General features: G+C 42.1%; 2 protein-coding genes across 6 annotated transcripts; both read right to left on the reverse strand.

Annotated features, from left to right (window-relative positions):
- Window positions 1–59: 59 nt before the first annotated feature.
- CDK7 (cyclin dependent kinase 7) lies at window positions 60–14779 on the reverse strand. 5 transcript variants are annotated; one of them, XM_035100116.2, is made up of 13 exons: window positions 14508–14775; window positions 12456–12550; window positions 11749–11808; window positions 10874–10907; window positions 9126–9193; window positions 8328–8396; window positions 7192–7302; window positions 6571–6689; window positions 6019–6118; window positions 5691–5777; window positions 5331–5480; window positions 2946–3093; window positions 60–1427 (listed from the first exon to the last, which is right to left on the reverse strand). In XM_035100116.2, exons 6-13 carry the CDS (start codon window positions 8343–8345, stop codon window positions 1402–1404), a joined length of 759 nt encoding a protein of 252 aa, XP_034956007.1. In that variant the 5' UTR covers window positions 8346–8396; window positions 9126–9193; window positions 10874–10907; window positions 11749–11808; window positions 12456–12550; window positions 14508–14775; the 3' UTR covers window positions 60–1401. The 5 variants fall into 5 exon arrangements, with proteins under 5 accessions (XP_034956007.1, XP_034956008.1, XP_034956006.1 ...); XM_035100117.2 differs by lacking the exon at window positions 14508–14775 and having other exon boundaries at window positions 12456–14498; XM_035100114.2 differs by lacking the exon at window positions 12456–12550 and having other exon boundaries at window positions 62–1427; window positions 14508–14779.
- A 3092-nt stretch (window positions 14780–17871) lies between these two features.
- KGD4 (alpha-ketoglutarate dehydrogenase subunit 4) lies at window positions 17872–23750 on the reverse strand. Its single transcript, XM_035100191.2, has 4 exons — window positions 23646–23750; window positions 20926–20989; window positions 20043–20245; window positions 17872–18135 (listed from the first exon to the last, which is right to left on the reverse strand). Exons 1-4 carry the CDS (start codon window positions 23682–23684, stop codon window positions 18118–18120), a joined length of 324 nt encoding a protein of 107 aa, XP_034956082.1. The 5' UTR covers window positions 23685–23750; the 3' UTR covers window positions 17872–18117.
- Between the last annotated feature and the right edge of the window lie 503 nt (window positions 23751–24253).

A 24253-nucleotide genomic window follows, 5' to 3' on the forward strand; every position in this document is an offset into this window, starting at 1 on the left:
CAAAACTCAACACCTTTGCCCTGCACCCCTAAAATGACCTGAACCACCAAAAACTGGGCTTTCCTTCCTAAAAAAGCTCAACAACTTTGACCTGTACCCCCCCAAAAGGGGGTAGATCACTGCCAGTTTTTAACTCTGAGTAGATCGCAGTCTCTTGGAAGTTGGCCACCCCTGTTCTAGTCTATTGTCCTCTTTCCCACAGGGATTGACCTGGGAAGCCCACAAGCAGGGCATGAAAGGAGTAGTCTCCCACCGCCTCTGGTCAGAGGTAGATTGCTCTGGAGATGAGGTGGAAAAGCTACCGTACCGCCTTTACACATGAATTTGTCTCATGCCCATAGCTTGTCGCAATTATTCCTATACCGAGAACGAGAGGGGCACTGATGTTGGAACCAGCAACTTTGGTCACTGCTGCAGCAATTAAGGGAATTGCTCCTGCACTGGGACCTCTAGCTATATAAACTAGTCACGCGAATGCTAAATCTTTGGCAGTTGAAAAGATAACAGGGTTAAAGAGGCCTTGGTCTGCTTGGCTGGGGGGGTTCAGTGAAAAAATCATTCAGGCATCCCTTCTTATCACAAAATCAATGTTTTAGGATTTACTCGCACAAGAGCAGCTTTGTTTCAAATTCATCTAATTCAGCATCCTGTCTCACAGTGGCCAACCAGATGTATCAAGAAAGCCAACAAGCAGGAATTCAGGGCTTATTTTCACTCATGGCTTACTTACTAGGGGGCTTGGTAGTAATACCCCTGTTAGGTAGAACCTACTCTCATTTTCTAAAAGTGGAATTAAGGCTGAGAGGTGTGCATTGCCCTAAATCTACCATACCAGTCTAGGCTGAACCAAAGTACAGATACACCTAACTTTCTCCATTGCAGAATATGATTTTTATTTACAGCCTTTTCTGGTAATACTATAGCTCATATTGACACTCAATGAAGCCCTTCTTCTACTAAATCAGCTTATTTTCCACAACTGCACTGGCATATGTAACTGGAATGAGCTTACTACCTATTTTGGTTGTTGCTGTTTCTTTCTAGAGCAGATACTGGGGAAACAAAGATTCATCCATACCCAGACTTCCAATCTCTGCATCTGGGATTCCAGCCTCCGGGGCATTTCTAGCACAAGGTCTCATTCATCAGTACCACATGCCAAGTTCCCATAGCCCACCAATTATATATTATTAACCAATGAGTCTTTAACTTTTTTATTTTTTTAAAAAGCAAAGCAATAAAAATACATGGTTTTTAGAGTTTAACACTACACACATTTTACATGTTTTACATTTACAAATTCCCCTTAAATCCATATTGTGACTTTTGAGTTTTCACATTATTTGATCTTTTCAGACTTCATAGCAGCAGAAATATTCAATATCCCTGTTTCCACAGTAGTCAAAACACCAATTTTTTTGGTAACCCTGGGAAGAGAGAGGTAAATTTAATGCACATCAGTTTGTCTTTCTTTTTCTTATGTCTTACAGCAATAGTAAGATTGCTTGTGCCTAACCCATTTCAAACTTATATCACAATTACATAGTTTTAATTAGTGTCAAAATGTGGGCTAGCTTATGGACAACAAGCTCTATTGTCCATTTCCATTTCCATTGTGGGTGGGTAGAGAAAGAATACTGCTTCAGCAAGTACAAAATCAAGCTAGCTGTGTCTTCAGTGGCCCTACTGTGTCTCCAATACATTCTGCTTCCTGTCCATGATACTTCTCTGCTCTTCTCAGTTCTGTAACCATCTGTCAGCAAAGGTTATAGTTTTTGGAACTGGAACAGATAAGGAGGCATCTCTGGGTTTTTGCTAGGTTCTTCATCAAAAAGTTGACATCCTCCACTTATAGACACCTTCCCATGTTAGATCCACTGCACAAGGATATGCCAAGCAGGGCTGTCTTAAGCATACCTGGAGCAACGGATCCCTCCGGCGCCCCCACCCCGCCCCATTTCCCGGCGAGCGGGCAGGCACAGCACGCAACGCGGCTGCCGCCTGGAGGGCTGGAGCCCTGCGCAATCCAGCCTGGCCGTAGGGCTGTCCTGGGCTAGGGGGCGCTGCCCGCCCCTGTTGCGACGCCCCTGCGCGCGACAGAGGCGGCCCCAGGCCCATGCGCCTCCGGAAAGCGGCCTGAAGCCGCTGAACAGCTGAGAGGTGCGCCTGGGGCGGCCTCCGCCATGCCTCTCAGCGGGCGCAGCGGCGCCCCTGGTGGCCTGGCACCCCGCGCCACCGGACTCGGGCCTAGAGACGGCCCTGATGCCAAGCCTAGACTTCCCTACTTACAACGGCAGAACAATTGTTGCATCTCAAGCAGATGTAACAACGCCTGATCTCCCTTTGGGAACCAACAGTTGTTAGTGTTACATACGTACTAACATTAACCATAGTTCATTTCAAAGGGAAAAAATAAAAATAAAGAAAATCTATACCAAAATGAAGTGAAAGAATGCAAGACTGAGAAACACTCCTGATCTCATAAGGATTAGTTAGCCACACTTCCATCCCCCAAAATATTATTGCAATATTAAGTGCAAAAGTTGGTGTGAGTAACCCTACAATGCTGCAACCCTTTGGTTAGAATGGCTTAAGTCAGCTAGGGTATGCACAATGATGTTCTAGGCCCAGGCTAGCAAATTAAAAGTTACATTGTGGAAAAAACAAATATAAATTTTATACATCACGACTGTAAAAAACAAAAGATAAACCCATAAAATCAGGTGGGGGGGGAGAGAAACCAATACTTTAAAACATACATACAAGAAATTAAAATACTTTAAAAATATTAAAATTAACACCAGCTTTTCTGGGTAGGCTTGACTAAAATGTTTTTAGCAGGCAAAGGAAAGGATATAGTCAGAAATCATATCTGGACATATGATAAGTGTTTAAATTCTACACTTAACATTGGAAGAGATTAACTATTTTAAAAATGTTGCTACCTTGATCTATTCCATCCAGTCTTTTCCTTTTCAAATTTGGAGCTGGGTTTTGTTGCTCTTTCAAGGCTTCTGCAGGGCAATTGGGTCTTGGCAACTGGCTTCCTGGTGTTGGTGCTGGCCGACTGCTAAAATACTTCTGTTTTAGTGCCTTCAAGAGAACAGTATGAGATAACAATAAAAAAGGACACTATTTCTATAAGATCTGTACTTAAGTTTATAATATGTAGCTTTCTTGGCTAATTAGTAATATTTTGTGTGGTGGGGGGAAAAGAGCATGATGGGTGGCGATGATGGATAGCGTCTATGGTCACTGAGGCTGTCTTCACAATTTCAGTTCTGTGCAGGCTTTCCCCTGCAAGATTCTGTGTGCATGTGTGTGTTGTGTTCTTATAAAGGACACTTTTTCTTAAATGTGGGCACAGCCAGGGCTGTGCACATACTATCATTCTGATTATTTTTGAAAGCAATACATGCTGAAAGTCAGAGGGATGCTGAATAAGATATACAGTGGTTAAAAGAAGAAATTCACTGACCTCTCTCTCAAACTTAAATTATGTAAAATAGCAAATGCAAAATGGCTCAAGTTGTATAATTTAGTTTTTTGGCACATAATTTAGATTGCATATGCCATTTCTCAATTTTCCTACCCCAGAGTGTACACATAGCCCTGGGCTTAATGTTTTCCAGTTGTGAACTTTCTCCTGTATAATCAATATTTGCATGGTTTGTATCTGACTGGAACAAGTTTTCTGGTCACCTATATTTGTCCTCAAATAATTCTGTGTACTGCATCTAGGCAAAACACATTTTTAAAGTGCAGTTAATGCTTAAATAAACTCCTTTTGGACGAAGCAAATTGTATAGCACTAGAACATATGGCTTGCATGTACATTCTGAATAAAAATTATGCAGTCCTGACATCTCATCCAGCTACTTCCCTCTCTTCCCATGGTTTCCCAATTAATATTTGTGTTTGCAAATAGCTTTTGAACTGCAGCAAAAAAAAAATCAAGGATTAACTTGAATATGGGATATGCAGTAGACTGTAACATAAATGTAATATGATCACCATCTCTTGCTTTGCTGTGCTTCTCCTTCAAATTATAGCCAAGTTATGGTAATTATGCACAACTAATAGGCAACCTTCCCACCAAGTCTTACTTTGCTTTTTGATGTGGCCTGTAGAACTGAACAAGTTTCCACATCACTGGTCTGCACCAAGAAACACTTGCAATTAAGTAACCAGGGAAATTAAGACCAGAAGGAACATCCACAATGAATGATTACAGGTTCAAATAATAAAAAGGTACAAGCAATTGGAAACACATTTCTCATATGCAGCTCTCAATCAGTGGCTCAGGAAAGAGGGCTGCTTTAGCCCTTGGTTTCAGTAAGAGTTTTTAAAAAGCAACAAATAGCTCAAAATACATGCCTCCCCAAGTTGCAATACTATGTACTTGGGATTAAGTCCCACTTAATTTACTATGAAGTAAACTTGAATAGGTTCGGACAACTAGAATGATAAGACTGCTGTGGAAGATGTCATTTTGCCACAGGGACTCTGGGCCAATTGGCATATTGGTTCTCATTGTGGGCCTCAGGTGCAGAAGTGGTGAAGTTGCTGGCTTGGCACCCTGTTCCTCCTTTTTTCCTTGGGAACAACTTTCCTCCATCTCTCTTCTCCCCCAACTTTATACTGTAACATTAGCATCTCACATTGAATAAAAATGACCTGTAGAAAGAACTTTCTGAACTGAAAGCAGAAACACTGTATGTACTTTTGTAACCCAAGAAAATCTTTAATAAAAACAAGGTGTTTTTTTTAAAAAAAATACTTCTTGGCCACTAAATACTGACAGGTCAAACAGGCTGCTGCTTCTTGCCCCAACTAAAATATTCAGGCCCAGCTCACCCTCTCTTCTCCTTTTTACTGCTCAGTTGCTTTGGTTAGTCTGTTACAGGAACAAAGGGATTGGTGGCACTGGTCAAATGCCAAGGTGGATCTTCTCTTTCCCACTGAAACTGGGTAAAGCTACTTGGTGAACATCACAGTCTGAATTCAGACTTTCAGAGCAGTTCTCTGAAAGGTGTATTTTTCATCTCAAGTGATGTAATCCATTTTTCTACTTCATGAAGCAGGTATCAGAACACAAACTGAAAGATCAGTTGACATCAGAAACAAAGCTGAAATGGTTGTCTAGATACAAACCTGTTTAGGAACTCACTGCTAAAATATCACAATAAAAATCTGTGGAGTTGCGCCTGGAAGAACTATACACTCCATTAAATAAAGCAATTCTCCTTGAGACTTGTGCAGAACTTATTTTTGCTAAATACCGACAGTAACAGTTTTAAGCTAATGGGTGGAAATTTAAATTTAAATACCTGAGTAGCTGTGACCCTAGTAGAAGGATTAAATGTAAATAAGCCTTGCAGCAGTTCTAGCAAATCATCACCAGCAGCACTGAAGATGTGATGAAGTGGCATTCCAGGGAAACTTTTAAAAGTCACATAATCTGGAAGATTGGTCATACCCTATTGAGGCGGGGGGAGGGGAGAAAGAAATATAGCACAGAGAAGTCAGCACCCACACAAGGAATAGTTAAAATTCATCAATGGTCCTCTGACCTGTAAACACACATTAAGTATAAAGCGAGTCAAACAGGCAAGCAAGTCAAAACAATCAAGTTTCCATCAATTCTCCCTGCCAGCTTTTGTTACAAGGTTGTTAACTCAAAAACTTACAGGCCACTGCTCCTCTGTTGGAGTACCCAAGGTTTCGAATATCTTTGTGAGTTGATCCAGGTCAGAGTCTCCTGGCAAAAATGGAACCTATAGAAAGATGAATACAGTGACTTTCAAGATTGGTTTGTTCTGAACTCCTAACAAAAAAGAAATTCAGCCCTAAATTCTTTGAACTTTTCTGGTAAGCAAATGGCAGTGGTTTAGTTTAAAGCAAACAGAACAAAGATTGCATTTCCAGCACTCCTCCCACAAGTAAAAGTGCTAGAAGATAAACCATTTGCAAAAGAGCAGAAGAAAGGTTTATTTGACAGCTGTACTGAGAACTTACCCTTAGAAGCAATTCAGCCAATATGCAGCCCACTGCCCACATATCCACGCCTACACCATACATTCTAGCACCAAACAGTAGCTCAGGAGCTCGATACCACCTGAAAAACAAATTAAGACATGCTGCATTTCCTGCCTCCATTTATGAGGTGTGCACAGTACCTTCAGTACAAACACTATCCTATTTTGTGCCTAAAGATTTACATCTTATCTTGTTCTTTCTGTGAGAAAATGGTGCAAATCTAATCTGGTTTTCTTTGTAAAAAGTGACAAAATAGCTGTTTAAGTTAGTACTGCACAATTTGCTGGCATTCAAAAGTGGATGCAATTAATATTTGAAGGGGGTTACCTAACCTATCTCACTGGCCTAGAATCACTTAACTTCATGACAGAGTGTGGTTTTTGAACCAGAGTCTTCCAGTCCTCATCTGAGTGCAACACACTGGCTGTCTTATTCAAGTTCCTATCTTCACATACACATAGTGATTGGGCAAGCAGGTGAAGTTGTCATACCAATAGGCCAGATGTGTTCCTTGAGGGATCTCGCTCTTACCTTGTTACTACTTGGTGTGTGTAAACTCTGTTAGGACTTCCAAAGGATTTTGCCAAACCAAAGTCAGCCAGTTTCAAAACTCCATTTTCATCTAGCAACAGGTTATTTGGTTTAAGATCCTTAAAGGGGAAACACATGAATATGCCATCACTGAGAATTAATACTTAAATATTTTGCTTTGTGATCAAAGGTTCACCTTAACCAGAAATATGCTTCTGAAAGCAGTGACAATAGGATTGCATAGAATTGAGGTACTAGATAGAAACTACAATGGCTGATCAGACAATGGTAAATTAGACTGTGTCATTTATATCCATTTGTGCCTCTGAGAATCAGCAGGGCTTTGGAAGTTGCATTCATTTTTTAAAAAAATTGCACGCAAATCGCCGATAACTATTAAAAGCTAAAATATCCCAACTACTTTTTTTATATACCAGTTTGAAACCTCAGATTTTGGGGCATTTAAAAAAAAATCATCAAAAGGGACCAAGAAACATTTTCTTATTGTTGTTAAGACTGAGATAATTTACATGGAGAATCACATTTCCATCTCAAACACCTTAAGGGGAGCCGTTTCTCATTATCTTAAAGGCTGTTCTTTTTGTTCCTAGAGTTCCTTACCCTATGAAGAATCCAATGTTCATGTAAATATTCTAAACCTTGAAGTGTCATCAGCATGTACGCTTTGATGTGAGAAGGTGTCAACACAAGACTAGTATCCTTTATTATAACCTGTAAAATATATATTGCATTTTACAAATTGCAGAAGCTTAATGCTTAAAAAAACACACCAGAAAAATTAAACAGATGTATCTGTTGGGGTACACAATGTCCCCAATAACAAAACATCAACTAGCAAGAATTAGATAAATCAGTCTCTCTGACCCAGAAATGCTATAGAATTGATTATCATAATGTGATTGGTAATGCCCTCACTTTCAGTATTTTCACTATCTACACTATTAGACCTGTATAAAGTATTGATTATAGCAACTTCCAGTTCTGAACTCTGACCAAATTGTCCAAATTCTCTGTGAACTTTGTATCTAATATTCTTATGTTTTCTCACTAGTAATGAGAATTCCTTTAAGTGGGTGGCATCCTAAGCAATTACAATTATTTCCCTTCAAATGAAGTCTGTATTACTCTTTAGCTGCTGAAAATGTGTGTATGCCTGCTTTCTCTGGCAGATACACAAAACCTACCATAGGTTTTATGCATAAAACCTGTTACTCTGCTTATGTTAAAAAGTATTGATACAGCGCCACCTATCTGCATGACACTTTGGAAAGAATGAGAGATCATCCTAACCCCAAGGGGCTTACAGTCTAAAAATAGATGCAAAGGAAGCAATATAGGAAGGGGAGGCAAATGGAGGCGGGGTGTGCAATTATTCCAGTTGCATATGCTTGGGCCTATTATAATAGATTCCTACCAGAATTAGGGGTTGTTCTAAAGTCTTCACAGAAGAGGGTGGAATTAGGATGCAAAGAGAGATGGCTTCATGGAGACTTTCTGGCAGGCAGTTACAGACGTAACACTGTCCCCAAGTTTTTTATGTGTGAGCCAATTACCCCAGATTTTTAAGAAGAGGCATACTGTTCTGCCTTCTCTGTTGTTCTCTTCTACCACCCCCTTCCTCCATGTCTCTTCTCCAACTCTTATAACTTTTCCCCAGGACTTTTGGTTTCAATATATACACAAAGCAAAATTAAGTCCACAAACTTAAGACAGTAGCCAGTTAACGGCAATCTTACCTCTAGATCAGTTTCCATAAAATCAAATACTAGACTAATGTTAGATTTGTGTCCAAATGCATCAAGAAGCTGGAAGAGAAATACATTCAAATTATTGATATGATAGTATGTCCTTAATCCAATGTGTGTGCGCACACTAGTCAAGGTATCCTCTCTAATGTGCCCTGGCAGGCTTACAGCACTCCAGGCAATGCAGAGTGACTGAGTCTCACCACCCTTTTAATTTCCTTAGCTAGGCCTGCCAGGCTGTTTTGGAGCAAACCACACCTATATTTCCCAGGCCTGAAGTCCTATGATACCATGCTCAGGAAAGTTCAAGCCATGTCTTGAAACTTCAACCCAATCCTGAAAAGGAAGAAAAATCAGAAGTGTACTCCTGATTCTTCCCTTGCAGCCAGTTTTTAGTACTTCTTGAATCTGGCACATTTTTGTGTTGCCTTGCATAGCAACAGAAACTCCTAACACCTGGAAAAAGGATAGTTTATGAGCCTTCACTTTTAGGTATGGCCAATCAGAGGGAAGTTCGAAGGGCAAGGGGAAATTGACCTGGGTCTCAGGTATAAAGACGGCCTCAAATTTAAACACTTATTTTCCAAGGCCCTTTAAACGCTCATCTATGTATCTATCATATCTGGGTGTTGCTGAGAATTTGTTATACTGATTTTATTCTCTGCTTCACTTTTATTGGTTATTGTTTTGTTTCACTTATTATAAACCAACCAGAGGACTTTGTTATTGGATAGTATTTAAATATTGTTAATACAGAAATATTCCCTTCAAACAGTACTTTGTACTTACCCCTATAATGTTTGGATGGCTAAGCTCCTGCAGTAGCTTTATTTCTCTAAGGGCTGTTCTGTTTATACCTGAATTGAAATAAGAATCATGACAACAACAATAAAACTGTACACCCTCAGCAGTGTATGAATTTGGTAGTGCTAGTGGCTCAAAGTAATCCTGGGTGAGAGAGAGCAGGGATTGGTACTTTTGCCACAATTATTTATGCCACATACCTGCTAGTTTTATGCCTATGAGGTTAGAGATTCAAATCCTGAAGTCACCTAGCTCAGGTGAGCAGGTCTCTGTACCTTGGGAATAATGTTCATGAAGACTAAGCATAACATTTTGTGGACAAGAGACTGCTACTATTTTATTTCAAATTGGTGAATATTTCTGATAAGATTCAAGCTCCAGAACACAACTTCAAATATTCTAGGCAATAAAAGTATTTCAGGTCAATATAATTCCCATTCCCTCACATCCTGAATGAAGAAGATGCTCAGTTTGTTGTACTTAAAACAAGATGGAGGTACTTTTTCAGATGTCATAAAACTTTCCCTCAAATGTCAGTGTTTCTATACTAGGGAGGAAAGCAATGGGATGGGCAAAAGGAGAGGCTAATTCACATCTTTCTTGCTTCAACAACAGATAAGCAAGAACTTACTTTGGATCAGGTCCAAGGTATTTTAGTCACTGTTCTTCACTATGTCACCCAGCATCACCCAAACAACTTAGTATACTCTAACAGTTTAGTATGTCTAAACAGATTGTTTTCCAATGTGTGGGTTGGGGTATGCCTTGGTCCCTTGATTTCCTTGGATATGCAGGTTGTAGGAGTAAAGAGGACTGCCCTGCTAGAAGCAGCTGATTTGCCAGCTGCAACTCTTCCTGAAAAGATGGAACTAAGGTTCTGTTATTGATGCCCTACTTACTACTAGGCAGGACTACCTCAATGTTCTGTACATGGGGCTGCCTTTAAACAATGTCTAGACACTTGGACTAGTGTAGAATGCTGCTGCTAGACTACTGTCTGCCATGTGAGGATTGTAGTCACGTTCCAATCTTATTTCATTTTAACATTTACTTAAAGGCTCAATTTAAAGTGCTGGAAAAGGTAAAGGTAAAGGGACCCCTGACCATTAGGTCCAGTCGTGACTGACTCTGGGGTTGTGGCACTCATCTCGCGTTATTGGCCAAGGGAGCCAGCATACAGCTTTCCAGGTCATGTAGCCAGCATGACAAAGCCGCTTCTGGTGAACCACAGCAGCACACGGAAACACCGTTTACCTTCCTGTTGTAGCGGTACCTATTTATCTACTTGCACTTTGACGTGCTTTTGAACTGCTAGGTTGGCAGGAGCTGGGACCGAGCAATGGGAGCTTACCCCGTCGCGGGGATTCGAACTGCCGACCTTCTGATTGGCAAGCCCTAGGCTCTGTGGTTTAACCCACAGTGCCACCCGCATGGGTGTGGTAGTCACCATCAAAGTTCTAAACAGCTTGGTACAGTACCAGGTTATTTCAGAACCTGCCTGCTCATATGTGAAACTGTTCGAAGTGTTGCCTCTTTTTTTTGGTATTTTGACTCAAGTCTGCAACACAGGGGTTGTTTCATTAGCACTGGTCTACTTCAAAACAAAGAATTACATGGATCTCATTTGTTATCTCTTCCACTCAAAATTGAAAAGAACAGCAAGTCATTTACCAGCATGGTAGCAATATGCAAAATAGTTCATTTATATATGTGTATGTATTTCAAAAACTTACCATCTTTAGCTTCTGATCTATGCCCAAGTTTGATCTAAAATAAGAAAATGGTTTGATTAAGACAATATTTCTCATTACCAAAGGTAGCTCAAAGGCTGCAGCAGTTCTACAAGTATCTAAACTGTATTTTTATTTGGAAGTAATTTTTGAGAGGTTTATTTAAGTGTGCTTAGACTGCAGCTTTTACTTGCTCTAGGTTACAACAGCTCTGCACAATTACATAAAACATGGTGAGACAAAATGCATGGTCAAAACCCAGAAGCTGAATCTGTTTCTCCTTTCATCTCCAGTGGCAGTAGGCAGGCTGCCCACTACTACCTGGAGTGGTGAAGAGAAGCAGTGGCAACAAGAGCTCACAATAATTTTGTGAGATTTCACTGGAAGCTGCTGCTGCACCTTTTTGTTTCTCCAGTGGCAGCAGGGGTAAGTGAAGCATCCGCAGGGGCACTACCACTTAGGATTCCACTGCCTGTGGTGGCTGCCTCAGTCAGCCTCATGGGCAGACCAGCTCTGGTTAATGCAATTGAATACAGTGGTACTTCGACTTACGAAGACGATCTGTTCCGCGGCCGTCTTCGTAAGTCAAGGTTTTTGGTTTTCGAAGCGCTGCTTCGACGCATGCGCGAAGTGCGATTTCGCAGAACGCGCACACCGGGCGGGCGCGGAGAAAAGACTTCCAGGGGTTGTCGACTTCAAAAGTCGAAACTTTCGGAAGTCGAAGCGTTCAGTTGTTGAGGTATGACTGTATATCAATGAACAATTTATGAGTTGCTTAATAAAAAAATAAAAAATAATCTAGTCAATGTGGCTAGGATTCCAAGCTATGTTCAGCACAAATCATGGTTTGGGTATGTAAGTTAATAAAGCTAACTCACCTTTTTAATAGCAACAATTTGATTTGTATTCTTGTCTCTTGCTTTATAAACTGTAGCAAACTAAAGAGAAAAAGAGCACATCTTAAAAATCAGTTTTCTAATTATATAGCGGCACCCTTGCTTTTTGTTTAGAAAGTGTTTAGTCTTCTTTTCTATAAAATATCTTGAGGCATGCTATAATAAATACTGTACAAATGATCACAATAAAACCAGTAAAAATGTTAAACAATGTTGAACACCTTTAACTCATGAAATGCTATGCCTTCCCTCTAATGTCACTCTCAGATGGTCAGTACTAGCAACTAAGGGAAATTAATTGATAAATTTCCAGAGATACAGCATGATTACAGAATCCTAGAATTATAGAGTTGGAAGGACCACAAGGGTCATCTGGTCCAACCCCCAGCAAAGCTGTTTCAAACATCAGTACAAACCTCAAAGTACATAAATGTAAGAATGTCACATATGACAATCTACCTACATAATGAACATGGCTGGAAGGCTTTCTATGAAGCAGGAAAGTATTACATTGTTATATTAAGGAAGTTCAGTGGCTGCACTACAGGGTTTGATTTCCCAATTTAATTTCAAATATAATTTTGTATATAGAGGAGCAGGCAGGACCTAGACAGCCAGCTCCAGCAGCTTGTAACATCAGCACCCCAAAAAATCAGACACTACTTTTGAGTCTCTCTCCCCATCATTACCTTCTCACTCCAGCTAGCTGAAAAATGTAGACCTCCTACTTCCTTCTTGGTTACTTTGCAACTCTCCACTGTTTCTCTAGTCGCCAATCTTCAAACTACATTTTGGAAAAGTTTACTAACCAGATGGTCAAGCAATAGCAGCTAGCCTTAAACAGAGATATCAGTGATACAGCAGACGACATGCTATTTTTTGGCTAAAGTATGAAAAGGTACAAACCTTGCCCCTCAAAAATTTATTCTCCATTGTAAGTCAGGTTTGACCACTGGATAACAATTGGGTGGCTAGGAAAACACTTTTCTCTGTCCAAAGCTGGATGAGAAAAAGGTTTGGCTGTAAGTAGATTTGATCAGAGCAACAAACTGCTTACACAAACATATCTAGCAGGTTCTTTTTAACAGGTCATTTTGCTGTTGCCCTAAGCCTTCATGACACCAAGGGACAGATACAAAAACCATATAATGTGCCCCAAAGTCAATTTTGTGAGCAGCCAGTCAACTACCCATTCCTTTATTTTTTGTGAACAGCCAATATTTCTAGGTGCTAAGCCAGTCACGTCCAAAGTCCGCCTCGGGGGCCTAATACTAAAAAAAGGCCAACAACTTTAGTCGGCCCTCACAGCCCTTCACTTCATCAAATCTGGCTCTCTTTGAAAGAAGTTTGGACACCACTGTGCTAAGCCACTGACCCCACATTGAAAATGTTTTGACAGAGGCTGCTCATGGGACAGATACAGTCATACCTCAGTTTAAGTACACCTCGGTTTGAGTATTTTCAGTTTAAGTACTCCGCGGACCCGTCTGGAATGGATTAATCCATTTTCCATTACTTTCAATGGGAAAGTTCGCTTCAGGTTAAGTACGCTTCAGGTTAAGTACTCCGCGGACTGTCTGGAACGGATTAATCCACTTTCCATTACTTTCAATGGGAAAGTTCGCTTCAGGTTAAGTATGCTTCAGGTTAAGTACAGACTTCCGGAACCAATTGTGTGCTTAAACCGAGGTACCACTGTATTTTTCTTTTGAATGAGAAGAAGAGTTTGGATTTGATATCCCGCTTTATCACTACCCGAAGGAGTCTCAAAGCAGCTAACATTCTCCTTTCCCTTCCTCGCCCACAACAAACACTCTGTGAGGTGAGTGGGGCTGAGAGACTTCAAAGAAGTGTGACTAGCCCAAGGTCACCCAGCAGCTGCATGTGGAGGAGTACCGCTCTTAACCACTACACCACACTGGCTCCAGTCAAGCAGGTGCTTTAGGTTTCTGAAATACAAACCTGGGAAACTGGAATGAGCAAACAACCTTCAAGACTCTGGGGAAAAAATGCCTATTGCTCATCTCCAGATGCTTTCCACAACCTATAACACAAATACACCTATGACACTACCCCAGCCATGTATACTCACAAATAACCCCTCTTAAATTAAATGGGGCTTATTCCCAGGTAAGTGGAGTTAGACGTGCAACTTTAAGTATGTATTGGGGGGGGGGGTTCATAGTTGTTCTGCTCTCAAGCTTTTTTGCAGCCTTGGAAAGGGGATTCTCCGTGACTGCCCCCAAACTGTAGAATTTCCTCCCCTCTGCAGAGGTGCTTGATGCAGATTTCATTTTATGCTGAAACTGCACCTTTTAACCTGGCCTTTGATAGCCGAGACCTTTATTTTCCTATTTAAACTGTGTTTTGGGCGCTGCGTTAGACATCGGTTTCACTTTATTTTTAACTGCATCAGTGTTCTCTGGGGCCTTATGGCGAAGGGCAAGTGGGGTTGGGGGGGGGTGAAAATGCCGAACGGAAATCTTGTTTTATTATTATCACAGCAGTAGTTTGCGTGTCGTCTATCTCAAAAAATGTGAACTCTGCGCAGGCGACGGCTTAACTGGGTGGCATTGAAGGCGACACCGCTATTCGGAGGGAGCAACGAGGGCCGTCCGCAGCTCCAGCCCCGGCTAACCCTGAAAACTCCCTCAGGTGGTGCCTCTCCTTCGCCTCCACCGGAGCCCTACGGAAACTGCTGCCGCCGGCCGTTTCCTTCCCCTCAGCCGAGTCCGGCTTACCTGCCCTTCGCCCAGGAAGGCCAGCTTCTCGTAGCGCTTCGCACGCGCGCGGGCGTCCATCCCGACCAAGCGCGATTTAAAAACCGTCAAGTTTACGACGCCTCCAGGAAACCAGCGCGACTCCGGACTCCTCCCCCTCTCCCGTATACCACCGGCCTTCCCGCTGCGTTCTACGCATGCGCCACGCACGCGGGCAAATGACGCTCTCCCACCTCCCGAGGCTTCCGCCGGCCGTGGCAACAGCCTCTCAACATAGAGATAAGAAAGGATAGACGAGCAGGCTAATAGAGCTATTACGGGGATAGGAAAAAACCGTGGTTTTCTTCTCGGGTTGCAGCTTCTCCGCCCACCGAGGAGTGCTAGTGAGAGCTGTCCATTTAAAAAAAAAAGAAAGAGGAGAAATTCGGTGTTTCGACATAACTGATTATTGGAAAGCTGCAGGTTTGTTCGTCGCTCGCGCGGCTAGAGGAACCCCCTGCTTTGATTTCTAGTGAATGTTTTGTTCACGTTTAAAAACACCTTGCCAGTGAACTCCAGTATCCCCATATTGTAAGTGTGCCCTGGGAGGGGCACTGGGGATGACCAGCTGATGACAGGCCAGAAATGTACAGTATTCCATTGTTAATATTGCGGGGGGGGGGGGTTGCTAGTCAAAAGCACCCTTCAGATTGCAGCAGGGGCAGTGCTACAATTGGGCAGAGAGAGGCAGTTGCATCAGACCTTATCAGTTGGATGGATGTACAACTGTGCATATCATATTGCCAGCCCTTTGACCTGGTGAGCTAGCCTGCTGCCCTCAGGAGTGGTAGGTGTGTGCTGTTTTATCTTAACAAGTAATGTGAAAAGTTGGGGGGGGGAACAACAACCCCTATTAACTCATCTCATTGCTTCTGTGAGAGCCCTCTGCTGCCCTAACACATCTTGCTAAAGTCTAAATCCCTGTTTTCCAGGAACAGCTGTCACTGCCATCCCAAAAGAGAGGGGTGGGGGAGCCTATTGTTAGCAGTGTTAGTCTTGCAACAAAAACAAGTGTTGTGGCACTTTAAGCAGATGTGGAGAACCTGTGGCCCACAAGATATTGTTTCTCCCATTGGCCATGCTGACCAAGGCTGGTGGGAGTTGAAGTCGAACTCAACACCTGGAGAGACACAGGTTCTCATCCCTGCTTGAAAATGAGCATTTAATATGACATCAGCTTTCATGGACCACAATCCACTGCATTAGATCATATATAAATTGCAGTCGGAAGTTGGCAAGTATATACACATAGTTTAGGGAGAACTATAGCGGAGTGAGCAAACTCCAGTGAACCTCAACCACTTTGCTCAAGCAACTCCCTCCTTTCAAGTTCCCAAGTGCCAAGACAGCCACTGCACCTGATTACAGCTGTAAAGATAGCATAAATAAATGCATGTTTGGTTGCACACAAATGAGTCTGAGAAAATATAAATGCAGCACAGTGTGATACAAGTTTATATAAAGGTAAAGGGACCCCTGACCATTAGGTCCAGTCGTGACCGACTCTGGGGTTGCGCGCTCATCTCGCATTATTGGCCGAGGGAGCCGGCGTATAGCTTCCAGGTCATGTGGCCAGCATGACAAAGCCGCTTCTGGCAAACCAGAGCAGCACATGGAAACGCTGTTTACCTTCCCGCTGTAGCGGTTCCTATTTATCTACTTGCACTTTGACATGCTTTCGAACTGCTAGGTTGGCAGGAGCTGGGACCAAGCAACGGGAGCTCACCCCGTCACAGGGATTCGAACCGCCGACCTTCTGATCAGCAAGCCCTAGGCTCTGTGGTTTAACCACAGCGCCACTCAGAAGCAAATTCCAAAAAATAAGTAGGCATGCACATCCTGATTGTTTTGTTGTTGTTTGGACTTTCCAAACAAAATATGCATTTATTACTCTATTTCTTTTCAGGATTTATACCCTGCAGCTTTTCATTTAAGGCCACTTTGCAGATAAACTAAAGAGCAAAATAAGCACTTCAAAATCAACAGTTGCACCTTTATTTGTAATCAACCCATCACATTTAGAAGATTCCACAATTTAATGTAGGTTGGAGCAGAACCAATTTTGTTTCAAATGGAAATGTCATTTCATGATGACCAGGGAATCAAAAGGGAAGTAGATATCCTGCTACAATGTGGATGAGACCAGCATTTTATTTGCAAGACGTGTTTATTGCCTTCCTTGGCAGATTTCATTCATGCATTTATTTTTAAGAAGTGCTATAGTTCAGTGGTAGCACATATGCTCTGCATTTTAAAAAAGTTCCAGATCCAATCTCTGGAAGCTATATACAATAGATGGGAAACCTCTTTACAATGAGATTTATACATAACTGCATCTCCCTATACTTCCAACACTTTCCACTTATGGAAGTCTCACTTAAGAACACAGCTTTACCAATCCCTGCCTCTCTCCCCCCACTTAGAAATAATTTCCAGTGATCCTTGCAAACTTGGGAGTGGTTGGGAGATAGGGGGGGAGTTCCAGGCCTCAACTCTAACTGATGTTAGTAGCTAGAACTTATATGTTTCTAAAGCACAAAGATGAGCAAGGTCAAGGTCAAGACAACATAGGTGCAGCAGCAGGAGTGTCAGATGTGATTGTAGTGCTCTCAGCCATATAACTGGGTAGGCCTGACCTTACTATAGATAAGCAAGTGACACTGGTGTTGGGAGGGTAACTCTCTGGCTGCTACTATGTGTACTGATAGTCTAGATGCCTCATTTCATTAAAATAAATGGGCACCTGAGCCTTCAGAAGATCCTCATTTCATTTCACATCACAACTCATGAGGATCACAGGAACAAAGTCCATTTTGAGACCAAAGGATAGTATCAATACTAAACTTGATTGATGAGTAGATAGTGCAAACATTTTAATTTCTTATTCCTTTGAGATTTCAAAAGAAAAACCTCTAGTCATTAGCATAACTTAGAGATAGATTTTAAAATGAGTTCCTGCATATTTGGACAACATTTCATCTGACAAGCAAGCTGAGTGAGAGTAGTACCTACAAGTGGAATTGGCAAGAATGGAGGCCTATATTTCTTTCCAAAAGAGCAGGCAGATAAGTTTGCAATAATATGTAACTGATGTTTAATAAATACAATTCATCCACTAACACCTGCAAGTTCTGTCTTGATACTGCTCTTACACCCCCACCCTTTAAAAAAAAACCTCTCCCAAAGGACATGATTGATGCTGTTGGAGAGAAGAAACAAATATTGCTTTCCTTCATGCCAGACAGGCATTACATGAACAGAGAAAACATCACGAGATTTTGCTGTTCTTCCTTAGTGTATCAACAACAGCTACAAAGGAGATAACAAAACCATTATTGCTAAGTAGAACGAATAAAATAAAATTTTAATTGTAGAGTTTTATGAAGTGGAGTCACAATTACTCAAAACAGAATGGTCTTCTGTTCTAGGACACAGCCACTTTCTGAAGAAGCATTTACCTTCTCATCCCTCTTGAAAGACCTTTAACAAAGCTATTTGCTTTTAGACGTTTATAACATTCAGAGAGTGAGGAAGGCCTTTGTGTGAATATAAGAGTTTGTTGTACACCAGTAGCTAACCGGAGTCTTGTGTGTTATTCTGGACCTCCACGCTGTAAGAAAAAAATATTGGTTATTTATCTTTCAACAGAAAGAAAAATCGATTCTTGCACTGATACCAATTTGCATTTGGATAAAGTGACTGATATCTAACTTTATAGGGATACAGAATAACAGCAAGCCAACATAATTTTTCTGTTGCCATTTGGACTTTTCTGTAGTGTGCTATATCCCACTTACTATTTACGGGTCCAGTAAATTAACTGCCTGCCTGTATTTCTCAAAACAATATAAATTTGAGTCCCTTGGGCCCAACCCACAGTTGTGCACTAAGTGTCCTCCCCCAAACACCGCAATCTTGAACATGAAACTATTTCATATTAATCCAGGAAGGTCATGTGGGATTTGGAGTAAGGTGTCATCAAAATGTGGATGACACCCATTGCTATTTCTCCTTTTTGTCCAAGTAAGGCAGCTGATGTTCCGAACAGCCACTTTAAGATAGGTGGTGGGAACACTTGGCTTTACAGACATCGCTGAATTACAACTTCATCATTCTGGGTGATGTGCTATTCTTGCTGGGATTCATGAGAGTTGTAGTTCAGTGACATTTGGAAGGATAAAGGTTCTCCACACCTGCACAGGTAGTGAACCCAGGTTGAAACCAATGGAAGAAGGAGCCAAGTTATGGATTGGTTACAATAGCACCAATTACCGGTATATGATTTGTTTAAAACAGACTAAAAAATGGATTTTGGACCAAAGCTCACAGTTTGAAAGAGTTACTATGGAATTAGGATAAATTAATGTCTAAAATGTATAACATTGCTAGAATGGGAAACAAACAATGAGCTACTTAAAGCTTCTATGACACACTAGGCAATGGATATAGGGCATAACATAGATTTAAACCTCTGGGAGAAACTCTGGAAGAATGATTCTCTGCACACTGAGATTGCTTTCATAGCACTAGGTACCTTTATGTCAGCTACTCACTCTCCTACACATGTTGTCCATGCTATAGTAACACAAAGGGCTGATTACCATAACACATTATATATGGAGCTGCCTCTGAAAATTTAAACTGGTTCAGAATGCAGCAGCTAGGTTGCAGATCATGACTTGTTATGCAAGCATACACTTGCTCTAAAGATCAACAGTAGCTTTCGGGCTGTTCCTGGGAACAATGCAAACTGCTGTTTTTAACATTTAAAGCCAAGCTGTCTAAGAGCAGGCTTCCACTTCCATATCAACTGGCCTGGGAACTGATCGTCATAGCTACAACACAACATGTTTTTATATATGTTGGAAGCTGCCCAGAGTGGCTGGGGCAACCCAGTCAGATGGGCAGGGTACAAATAATAGATGATTATGATAATTGTGATATACAGTATCTACAGGAACAGAAGCACCAGGCTTCTGAATACCAGTTGCTGAAAAACAATAATGAAAAAGAGCTATTGGCAACAGGTCCTTCTTGTGGACTATCCATAGGTCTCTAGTCTGATCCAGCAGTTGTTTTTTTATCATCAAAGACTTTCTCTGGGTGCCCCAACTGGTGATGTTTAGAAAAGGTTAGGAGAGAGGGGCCCTTTCTGCAGTTGCACCCCCTCTGTGGAACTTCATCCCATGAAAGATCCACCTGGCAACCTATATTTTTCTAGGCACTAGGCTGTCTTATTATCCAGGTTTTGACAGTTTGGTTTTTCACCTGATGCTTATTTTATTGTTTGGCTATGAGGCTGTTGGAACTGTTTCAATATTGGTTATTGTTTTATCAATGCAGCACTAGATTGCAGACATTCCCATTGACTGCCCTAGGCTTTTATTTTGGAACTGTTTAAACTATTTCATTTAATGGCCACCTTGTGTCCAATTTATAAGAGAAAGGCAACATAATAAAAATTTCAGTAAAACAAATGCAAAGAATAAATTATGTAGGAAATCTCTGGGACCTTACTTGGATATACTCCATCTCTTCCACCGACATGGGTTTCCTTCTATATTTTTGAGGTAACGTTTTTAATAATTCTGAAGTGTCAGGTGTGCCTTGAATTCTACTGGAGAATGAAATATTTGTAGATGATGACGGCCCACCTCCTGCAGAGAGTTGTGAGGCTGAACCATGAGACAGAGGAACTCTTGACTGTAGAGGCTCCTGTACTGAAGGAACAAGAGACAGGTTCTAAACCAGGCATCCCCAAACTTCGGCCCTCCAGATGTTTTGGACTACAATTCCCATCTTCCCCGACCACTGGTCCTGTTAGCTAGGGATCATGGGAGTTGTAGGCCAAAACATCTGGAGGGCCGCAGTTTGGGGATGCCTGTTCTAAACCATTTACTTTAGCAAAAATATTCAGGAAACCCTAGATCAGGCATCCCCAAACTTCGGCCCTCCAGATGTTTTGGACTACAATTCCCATCATCCCTGACCACTGGTCCTCTTAGCTAGGGATCATGGGAGTTGTAGGCCAAAACATTTGGGGTGCCGCATTTTGGGGATGCCTGCCCTAGATCATAAAGCATTCAGAGTAATAGCCATGTTATTCTGTGGCAGAAAACAACAACAACAAAAACAACTTTTTTGAAGTGAAAAGGGGAATTTTGGAATGGTACGTTCAAAGAAACTGCAAATGTCAATTTACACCAATTTCCAGTCTTAGCAAAAGAAATATGGTGACTAAGGCTGCGATCCTATACATTCTTACATGGAAGTAGGTCACATGGAACCCAATAAGACATACTTATGAGTACACAAGCCTGGGATGGGATGGTATTATGGCAAACCTTTTCTAAACATTACTTGATAGAATTAACATACATTTACAAAATGACATACTTACTTGTAGGTTTGGGAGTACTTCTTCTGTCTGGAAACTTAATTAAGGGTGTATGTGGCTTCACTACCTAGAGTAAAACAGGTAAATGGAAGGCAATGTAAGATAACTAGGACAGCAATTCAATATACATATTCACATTTTCTTCCAAAGAAAAGGTGTATTCCACCAAGCACTGCTGCTATGTGGCATTTTACTGGGGAGCGCAACCCAACTCCTTTTGGAATGGAACATTGTCAACAGCAATGGCTTCTGAGTAGAATGGGATGGAATGCAAACTGGCTTGTTTGGGAGCAAAATACAAAGACATTTGAAGGTTTCAACTTTTACATTTGAAATGTTGGAGTAGTTGAAGAACAAAACCTATACAGTAATGTAAACTCTAGAAACACTACTCACTTATTCATTCATAATCTAATGCTATCCAAAGACAAATGAAACATAACTGGTGGACTATTTTTTGTACTACACGAGGCAGGAGGTTTATCTGCATGGATAGTTAACAAGCACTAAGTACAAGGTCCAGTGGTCATACTTGAATTAATTGCACAGATTTCTCCAGAAGTGTTTCTTTATCCATTATTGTTTCTGTTGCAGGGAAGAATGTGTTTTTGTTCTGTTTACTGTTTACCTAAGGGGTGGTCAGGAAGCATATCACTTGCTACCCTCATAGAACGTTGCTCACAAGTGGCAGTCTATAGCTGCTATGAAGTCTGAAACGTTGATCATTTGTTATGTTCTGAAGAGTAAAGTGTGCTAGAGTAAGGGAGGCCTGCATGACAGAAATATGCTAAGAGAAACTACTTTTTTCTAATTACCTTTTAAAACCATGTAAGAGCCTAACTAGAAGTGGCACTAAAAGAATTTTAAAAATTCCTTCCAGTAGCACCTTAGAGACCAACTACGGTAAGTTTGTCATTGGTATGAGCTTTCGTGTGCATGCACACTTCTTCAGATACCAAAAAGGTACTACTGGAAGGAATTTTTTTATTTTGTTTCGACTACATCAGACCAACACGTCTACCTACCTGTAACTAGAACCAAAAGAATTGTTAGCAACGACGTTTGCATTTTAAAAAACAACAACAACAACAACCAATGGCAAGTATGAAAATGGGGTTTTTGTTGGAACTGTAGTCATGGAAAGGCTTAAAGTTAACTTCAGTACAAGCTGCAGTACTGATGAAAAGCACCTCCTCCTACACCTGACATTTTTATTTAAAGCATAAAATAATTGCCTTATGAGGAACGGCTTAGGGAGCTGGGTATGTTTAGCCTGGAGAAGAGAAGGTTAAGGGGTGATATGATAGCCATGTTCAAATATATGAAAGGTTGTCATATGGAGGGAGAAAGATTGTTTTCTGCTGCTCCAGAGAAGCGGACACGGAGCAATGGATTCAAACTTCAAGAAAGAATATTCCACCTAAACATTAGGAAGAACTTCCTGACAGTAAGAGCTGTTCGGCAGTGGAATTTGCTACCAAGGAGTGTGGTGGAGTCTCCTTCTTTGGAGGTCTTTAAGCAGAGGCTTGACAGGCATATGTCAAGAATGCTTTGATGGTGTTTCCTGCTTGGCAGGGGGTTGGACTGGATGGCCCTTGTGGTCTCTTCCAACTCTATGATTCTATGGCTAATAATGACACAGTTTGCATCAAGTCTAGTTTGGCACAACTTGTGGCAGTGAATTCCCTAAGTTAATGAATGCTTTGTGCACATTAGTTTGATTTTTGATTTATTTATTTTGGCCATTCCAGTTCAACTGCCAAATATCAATTCCATAGGATTACCTGAGTTCCAATATTACAAAAGAGGAAGAAAAAGTTATTTCACACCCCAAACGATGCCTTTCCCTATATACCTTTTGTTTTTCCACCCTAAACTTAAGATGTACAAATATTTAAGTAAGGTGCTCTAGCCACCTTACTGCTAAAGGACAGGAAACTGCCAGCTATTTTGGTTATCATCATTATCAGGCTTGCTGCCCTAAGCACTAAAACGGACTGAGCCACTCTCCAAGCCACCAAACCAGCCAGAAATCTTTTAAGGCATAGCCTGTGAGCAAAAACGGAGTCAAACTGCTCGTCAGCATGTCGTCCAACAGTTTATTTCTCTTTATTTATTTTTTAAAAAAATGCCTCTCCCTCTTCTGCCAGGGGAACTGCAAACGCCGATATTTCACTCAACTCTTATTTATAGTTGACAGGCTCGTCATTGACACGAGGGCTGACACTTCCTAGACTAGAGAGACTTAATCCGGAGTCAGTTTTGCAGGGTACAGAAGGATCTAATCCCGAGGCGATGAGAAAGATGATGGTGCATTGTAGGACAGCATTGCGACCCTGTTGCTTTGAGTTGGGACCCTCGGGGGCAAAGGCGGAGGACAGGCGAAGCGGCCGGGAAAGGCTGCACAACAAACCTCTGCCTCTTCCCTCCAATGCCGCCAAGGTGGCGCGAGGCCCCAGCCGAGCCGCTTTCTCGACTTCCCTCTCCCGAGGTCGGTAGGCAGGCAGGCAGGTAGCGCTTCCCCCCTCGACCGCCTTCCCTCCTGCGCTCTTTCCCCCTGCCCGCCCAAGGGCACCGGCCTCCGCTAGTCCCACGGGGCGAGGGACCCGGTTCCCCGCCGCTGGGCGCCGAAGCCTGGCTCAGAGGTGGGAGGCCCGGCTGTGCGCCAAACCCGCTCGCCTGGGGGGTGGTCTCCTGAGGCAGAAGCGCCTTAAAGGACTTACCTGAACGACCCTACTGGCGGCCGCCATCTTGCTGCCCATGGTGACCGCCCGCCCGGCCCAGGCAGGGGGAAGTGCTTGCCAACGGGGGCCCGGGCTTCGAGGAGGAGCGGGCGGCGGCCTAGCGAAGCGCCGCCCACGGGAGGGGCCTTGGCGGCGACGCTCAACCCACGGAACGGATCCGTCGGGCGGCTTCGGAGAAGAGGCCGGGCATCACACGCTGCGTTACTGAACTGCTCAGGGTTCAAGCGGACTCGCCTTGTCTGATTTTATCCTTAACAGCCGAGGGGAAAAAAATAAGTAAAAAGTTCCTACTGGGACAGCGAGTCAGCGAGAGTGTGTTTTGTTTTGCATTTCAATTGGTTTCATTAGTGTAAGGCAAGTTATTCTCGAGAGGATGGTATAGCTGCCAAGTTTTCCCTTTTCTCACGAGGAAGCCTATTCAGCATAAGGGAATTTCCCTTTAAAAAAGGGAGAACTTGGCAGCTATGGAGGATGGTCTTAGAGATGGTGTGTGTGTGTGTGTCCTAAAGCTATCAAGAAACCAATAGCAATGGCCTGCTGGATTTATTTCCGTTGGGAACTACTTCATATGAGCCCTACTGGATCAG

The sequence above is a fragment of the Zootoca vivipara genome, chromosome 11 (genome assembly GCF_963506605.1).
Source record: "Zootoca vivipara chromosome 11, rZooViv1.1, whole genome shotgun sequence".
Classification (NCBI taxonomy): Eukaryota; Metazoa; Chordata; class Lepidosauria; order Squamata; family Lacertidae; genus Zootoca; species Zootoca vivipara.